Genomic DNA, 7,621 nt, shown 5'->3' on the forward strand with positions numbered 1-7,621 from the left:
AGAAGTGGTGCTGTGGCTCAAGTGGTAGAGCACTAGCCTTGAGCTGAAGAGCTGAGGGACAGCGCCCAGGCCCAGAGTTCAGGCCCACGACTGGACCCAAAAAAAAAAAAAACATACTTCAGCTTCCTCGTATTCATTTTGTTAAAAAGTAAGTTATTCAAAGGATTTAGCCCATTGGACTCCTCCCCTGTGTCTACCACAGTTTCGTCAATTTGTTCGTAATATGCCTATGACCTTGTATGTTTTTATATGTGTTTATAATTTAGATCTAACTTCCATATGCATCCTTCATCACAGCTGACTTACTTCACTTAACATAATTTTTTCCAGGTCCATCTTTTTTCCTGCATATGTCATAATAGTCTTCCTATTGGATGAATACAACTGCATGTATATGTCGTATTTGCTTAATTCATTCGTACATTATAGGACATCTGGGCTGTTTCCATAACTTGGCTATGGTGAATAATGCAGCAACAAACTTGGATATGCAAGTGCTTTTTATTGTATCCTGACTTTTAATATTTTTTATTGATATCCAAGGATGGTATTTCTGGGTTATACAGGGTATTTCTATGTTGCTTTTTTTTTTTGAGTAATCTCCAAATTGACTTCCATAGTGGTTGCACTAGTTTACAACTTTAGCAACAGTACACTAGAGTTCCTTTCTTCCCACACCCTCACCATTATTTGTTGTTTGTATTCTTTTTTTCTTTTTCTTTTTGTCAGTCATGGCGCTTGAACTCTGTGCTTGGATGCTGTCCCTGTGCTCCTCAGCTCAAGGCAAGCACTCTACCACTTGAGCCACAGGTCCATTTCTGGTTTTCTAGTAGTTGATTAGAGATAAGAGTCTCACAGACTTTTCTGCCCAGACTGGCTTTGAACTGTGATCCTCAGATCTCAGCCTCCTGAGTAGCTAGGATTACAGGCATGAGCCACTGGTGCCCCGCTGTTGTTTGTATTCTTGATGATAGCCAATCTTACTGGGGTGAGATAGAATCTCAGTATTATTTTAATTTACATATCCCTTATGGATTGAGATGTTGAACATTCCTTCATGTTTTTATTGGTTATTTTTACTTCTGTTAGGAAATCTATATTTAGCTCCTTTTTCTGTTTGTGAATTGTGTATTTTTAATTTATTTTTAAATTTGTATTTATTGTTTAATTTAATTAATTAAAATTGGGTTTTTTGAGTCCTTGGGGATTCAGCTTTTGAGCTCTGTATATACTCTGGATATTAGACCCTTGTCTGGCAAAGCTCTTCCCCAATTCTGTAGGGAGGAAGTCTTTTTAGCTAGTGACTATATCCTCCACTGTCAATGTATTTTTCTTAATTCACTCAAAACTTCTATAAGTTATTATATGCTTACGGCGATTCTATATGGGCAGCTCTTTGACACATGTAGGGGATTTCACTGACAAAGACCATGCCAGCAGCCCCTAAGAAGTTTTTCTGCTCAGGTGTTCTGTGGCTGTTGTGTAGTATTCACATCTACAAGCAGTAAGTGCCCTGCTGTGTCCAAAGTCATGGCCTGGCCTGAGGTTTTTGTGTGTGTGTGTATGTGTGTGGGTGTGTGGGTATGTGGGTGTGGGTGTGTGGGTGTGTGGGTGTGGGTGTGTGTGTCCCAGTTATGGACCTAAAACTTAGGGCCTGGGCACTGCCCATGAGCTTTTATGCTCAAGGATAGCACTCTACTACTTGAACCACAGCTTCACTTTCAGATTTTTGGTGGTTAATTGGGAGATAAGGGCCTCATGGACTTTCCTGCCTAGGTGGACTTCAAACTGTGATCCTCAGATCTCAGCCTCCTGAGTATCCAGGTGTGAGCCATGAATGCCCGATGGCTTGATGTTTTTATGACTTATTCATGCATTGAACTCTTTCTAGAGCTCTAAACTTGTCAGTCACTGACCTACCACAACTTATGAGCAAGAGAAAAATTATTTTTTCTAGCAAGTATTATGTGTCAGGCTACAAACCAGGCTCATAATTTTGTATTATCTTTGCATCTTATCCCTCTTAAATCTAACTGCAACCCTTCTAGGTGATTTCTATCCAAGGAAATGGAACCCATACTGACTGCAGAGACTATTAAGAGGTGATCTGGTTAAGTCTTCCTGGCGAAGGGTTTGATTAAATAAAGCCACTGTGTTGCCACAGTGACTGTGTTCCACCTTTGCCAGAGCCAGTGTTTCCTGTATATCCTGCAGCCTTTGTAGATGCTGTTCTTACTGACGTAATTTCTTTTCTTTGCCTTAATGTTTAGATTTTTTATCACCACATCAGAAACATAGATCTTTGTGGGAAGAACCAGATACTTTTCATCACTATCCCTACTTCCAAAAATTCTGCTAAGAAGCAATTATCACAATGAATCTAGGAGAACATATATCTTGTCTGTCTGTGCATGCATGTGTGTTTGTGTGCGCACATGTGTGCACACGCATGTGCACACACACGTGTGAGCACCCATCCTGGGGCCTGAATGAACTCAGGGCATTGTTCCTGAGCTTTTGCCTGTTAATTGGAAATAAAAGTGCCATGACTTTCCTGCCTGGGCTGGTTTCAAACCAGCCTCCTCAGATCTCAGCCTCACAAATAGCTAAGATGACAGGCATAAGCCCCAGCATTTGGCTAGAGAAAAAAATAATTTTTAAAGTTAGGCAGACCTCTGGTTTTACTTCTGTGTTTTACCTCTGCTTCACTGTGTGATATCCCAAGAGGTGAGGTCATGTGTCCAAAATCAATTATAACACCTAGGAGAAAAAGCTGTTCTTGGTCACCAGTGTTCCCCTGGTGATAGAAAAAGAGACAGTGTCTACAAACATTATGGGTGTGTGTGTGTATATATGTGTGTGTGTGTGTATGTATACATATATACATATTACATATATGCTATAGTATATATACTATATATAACTATACATATATATGTATGTATAATATATATATACATATATGTATATAGTACATAATCATACTAACATATACACCTATATATACATATATACACATATGTTGTACACATGTTTACACATATATAGTACATAAGCATATTAATGAATGATTGAAAATTTAGAGATTGCCAAGTTTTTTAACAAGGCTGGACTCATAATTCTGGGGTTGTGGGAATATAACAAGAAATTTTTATTACAAAAGTAGCAAGCTTTAGAGACCAAAATATGTATGTGTGTATGTACCTGTGTGTCTGTGTGTGTGTGCTGGTACTGAGGCTTGAACTCAGGGCCTAACACTTGAAGGCTAGCTCTCTACCACTTGAGCCACACCTCTGCTTCTGTTTTTTTGCTGGCTAATTGGAGATAAAAATAATGTTACAGATTTTTCTCTTTGGAAGAGATAAGAGTTTCTTGCCCCCACTGACTTCTAACATTGGCCCTCAGATCTCAGTCTCCTGATTAGCTAGAATTATAGGTGTGCGCCACTGATGCCCAGATAGAGACTGAAATGTTAAGAGCATCTTGTCCTGTGGAGCAGTGAGGACTTTATGAGACTTAGGTACCTAGTGCATATCAGAAAATCTGTTAAGCTCTTTATCAGAAGCAAGTGCAATGTAAAAGCCATTGCACACAGTAGCTTCTAGCACCTTCTCATTATTCCCCAACTAGATCAGTCCCTGTATTCTGCCTGGCCGATTAGAACCTTCCTCATCCAGCATATTTTCTGCAAGATGAAGTGAAAGCTGTTTCTTGTGACCATTTTTCATCCATCTGTTAGCACCAACTGTTCTTTTGCAGCCTTTTCTATGAGCTTCTACCAGCACGATGACAAACAAATGTGAAGGGTGTGTGTGTGTGTGTGTGTGTGTGTGTGTGTGTGTGTGTGTGTATGTATGCTGGTTCTGGGGATTGAACTCAGCGTCTCAGTGCTCTCCCTCAGCTTTTTCTGCTCACAACAAGTGTTCTACCACTTGAACCACATCTCCACTTCCAGCTTTTTGGTGGCTAATTGGAGCTAAGAGTCTCATGGACTTTCCTATCTGGACTGTCAGATCTCAGCCTCCTGAGTAGCAAGGATTACAGGTGTGAGCTTCCAGCCTCGGAACTTGAATGCCCTCATCTTATACCACATATGCTGAGGTCAAGGACTAGCAAGTGGATTGACTGCTCATGATTATATTCCATTATTTTCTCAAGTGACTGAGGGGTAGGGAGGGGTCTGGGAGAAATAAACCTTGCACAGATGTCTGAATCCCGTAGCTTTATTTTGGGGAGAAAGTGGACAAAAGATGAGTGAGTTTGTAAAGAAGCTTATTTTGATCCAGTAACACGTCCCCTGTTCACAGTGTGAAAAAAAAAATCTGTTTCCTTACCCTCGAGGAAATGGAGAAGGCAGGCTACAGTGTGAGTGCTAAGTGGTGACTCTGTCACCATAGCAACCAGTTGTTTATTTGAAGTGGGTTTTCCCCCCTCAATGTCTTCTTGATTCTTAATTCTTAGTATATCCCTGAATTCAAGCCTTTCCTCAGCCGACACCTCCCACGCCATTTCACTCATTGACCTCTCTCTCTCCTCCCGGATTTTCCATCCTATTGCCTGTTCTCATGATACAGAAATGTTTTCCAAATACTATTTTCATTAGCCTCCTAGTTACTTTTTAGATATCAAACACTATAATTGCTTGATGCCTACTCAGCAAAGCTATTATTCCCATTTTACTTACAATTAAACCCCAATTTAAGAAAGAAAAAAAATTGCTGTGTGCTTGAGAATTAGTGGTAATTCCATCGAGCAGATACCATAATGATGGAAGACGGATTCTTCTAGACATACATTCATTGGCAAGAGAGACAAAGAGAGGGTTTGTTTTTGTTGTTTGTTTTTGTTTTACTTCAGTTTTTTTTTTCCTTAGTGCCGTTCCTGGGGCTTGAACTCAGGGATTGGGTGCTATTCCTGAGCTATTTTTGCTCAAGGCTAGTACTCCACCATCTGAGCCATGGCTCCACTTCTGGCTTTTATTTTTATTTTATTTTTGGTAGTTAAAGAGTCTCATGGACTTTTCTCCCAGGTTGACCCTTGAATCTCAGTCCTCAGATCTTAGCCTCCTGAATAGCAAAGATTACAGGGGTGAGCCACTGGCCATCCTCAGGGCAAGAGAGTACCTGTTAGCTTGGAGTGGTTGTGGTCTCTAGATGAAATAATAGGAGGTAGATGACAGGATTTCAGCATGCAGTAAAGATTAGGGACACTAAAGAAGCAGCACTTGTTCCATCTCAGAAAGGCCAGGCATACAGAATCCTGTGGCTTCTGCCATTTTCACTTGCACACAGGATAATGCAGACATGCACCAGGAGTGTGTGGCTGCCATCATGGTTCCGATGGCAGCCAGTATCTCAGCACACACCATACAGTCCACACTTCCTGAACCTGCCCTTGGCTCCTGCAGGGCTCTGAGGCCCCACCAATTAGTATGTAGCATATCTAGAATTTTAAATAGAGCCTTTCTCTTTCTTTCTTCCTTTTTTCTCTTGTTCCTCTTTTTTCTTTCTTTTCTCCCTCCCTCCACTCCCTCCCTGCCTGCCTGCCTGCCTGCCTGCCTGCCTGCCTGCCTTCCTTCCTTCCTTCCTTCCTTCCTTGTGTCAGTCCTGGGGCTTGAACTCAGCGCCTGAGTGCTGTCCCTTAGCTGTTTTACTCAATGCTAGCACTCTACCACATGAACCACATCTCCACTTCCAATTTTTTGGCAGCTGATTAGAGATAAGAGCCTCATGCACTTTGCTGCCTGGGCTGGCTTCAATCCTCAAATTTCAGCCTCCTAAGTAGCTCCTGTTGCCCAGTAAGTCAAGCATTTCTGACCCAAATTGCTAGGGCCTTCTTCACTCTTCTGCCACCAAAACCTTTGGCTCCTCATCACCTATAGAAGCTGTCAGACCCTGCCCTCACAGAGGTCACCATATTCCATATTTCTCAGCACGTACTACTCATTCTCTTTTGTCCCTAATTTTTCAGTTTTTTAATGATTAAGTCGTTATACAAAGGGGTCACAGTTCTATCTGTCAGGTTACAAGTATGGCGTATCTTGATCAGTATCATCACCCCTTCCTTCATTCTTCTCCACTTCCCTCCGTTCCATCCCATTCTTATTTCTTAGTATTTTTCAGAGTACTCATGTACAACATCATTCCCCCAACTCCGTGCAATCCTATCACTTTGATTCCTTAAATGCCAGTATGGTAATTATTCCTCTCCTGGAAAGCATCTCTTGATTATTACCCTCTGCTTCTCAGCCTTCCACTCTCCATCAAGATAAGACGATGCTTGGCTTCATTGGGGCATCACTTAGTTCTGAAGTGAGATGCCCTGTGCAAACATTTGCATATCCATTTGTACTTCAAGTGGCTGGTATTTCTTATGTGGGAGCAAGAGTCCTTAGGCCTGAGGCCAGTGGTTTACACATATCATCCTAGCAATTCTGGAGGCTAAGATCTGAGGATCATGGTTCAAAGCCAGACCACACAGGAAAGTCTGTGAGACTCTTACTCTCCAATAAGCTACCAGAAAACCCAGAAGTGGAGCTGTAGTTCAGGTGGTACAGCACTAACCTTGAAAAAGAAGAAGAAGAAAAAAATCCAGGGACAGCACTCAGACCCTGAGTTTAAGCTGCAGGGCTGGCCAAAAAAAAAAAAAAGAGAAAAAGAAAGAAAGACAGAAAAAGGAGAGTGTATATGGGGGGAAAATGTCCTATGTGTAACTCTCTTTGTGAGGTTGACTACAGTCAATCATTAGAAAATGATCTTTATTTACCCTACTCCGTATTGGTAGAGCCAAAATGAAGAAATCAGTGCACAACCTTGCATCCAGCCTCAGTGTTAGCTTTCCTCACAAGCTTCTTTCATGCATGGATTCAAAATTCTAGTGCTGGAGCCTCACACCTGTAGTCCTGGCTGCCCAGGAGTTTATTTAAAGATCAACATAAGAAATTTATGATTATAAAATATAAGAAAAATTAAGATCACATGTAAAGAATTTGCAGAAAATTAAAGCCTTTCTTATATCAAATCAAAACAACCACTTTACATATTGAAAGTATTTTTGGATAGAATCTATTAAAGTAGTACTCATAGGCAGGCACTTGTGGCTCACACCTGTAATCCTAGTTACTCAGAAATCTAGAGAAGAGCAATTATATGTCAGCTGTAAGCAGAAAAGTCTGAAAGACTCCATTTCCAAAACAATAATAAAAATCCTGAGCTGGAGATGTGACTCAAGTGGTAGAGCACCAGCTGAACAAGGAAACTGAGGAAGGGCAAAGTTCTGCATTCAAAACCATGATGGCTGGGTGCTGGTGCTCATACCTATAATTCTACCTACTCAGGAGGCTGAGATCTGAGGATTGTGGTCCAAAGCCAGCACAGGCAGGAGAGTCCATGAGACTGGTATTTCCAATTAGCCACCAAAAAACTGGAAGTAGAGTTATGTCTCAAATCGTAGAGGGCTATCCTTGAGCTAAAAAGCTCAGAAACAGCACCCAGGCCCTGAGTTCAAGCCCCAGGACTGACATCAAAGATAGATAGATAGATAGATAGATAGATAGATAGATAGATAGATAGATAGATAGATAGATAGATAGATAGATAGATAGATAGATAGATAGATAGAT

At 41.1% G+C, this 7,621-nt stretch overlaps 1 protein-coding gene across 1 annotated transcript in view; it reads left to right on the forward strand.

Moving 5' to 3' along the window:
* Positions 1-7,621, forward strand: part of Syt10 (synaptotagmin X) — an 82,170-nt gene that overhangs the window by 51,414 nt on the left and 23,135 nt on the right. The window contains exons 4-5 of the mRNA XM_013033476.1: positions 4,575-4,610; positions 6,249-6,311. Coding sequence (XP_012888930.1) covers positions 4,575-4,610; positions 6,249-6,311 — 99 coding nt within the window. The remainder of the gene's footprint in view (positions 1-4,574; positions 4,611-6,248; positions 6,312-7,621) is intronic.

This window comes from Dipodomys ordii, unplaced genomic scaffold (genome assembly GCF_000151885.1).
Source record: "Dipodomys ordii isolate 6190 unplaced genomic scaffold, Dord_2.0 Scaffold170, whole genome shotgun sequence".
NCBI lineage: Eukaryota > Metazoa > Chordata > Mammalia > Rodentia > Heteromyidae > Dipodomys > Dipodomys ordii.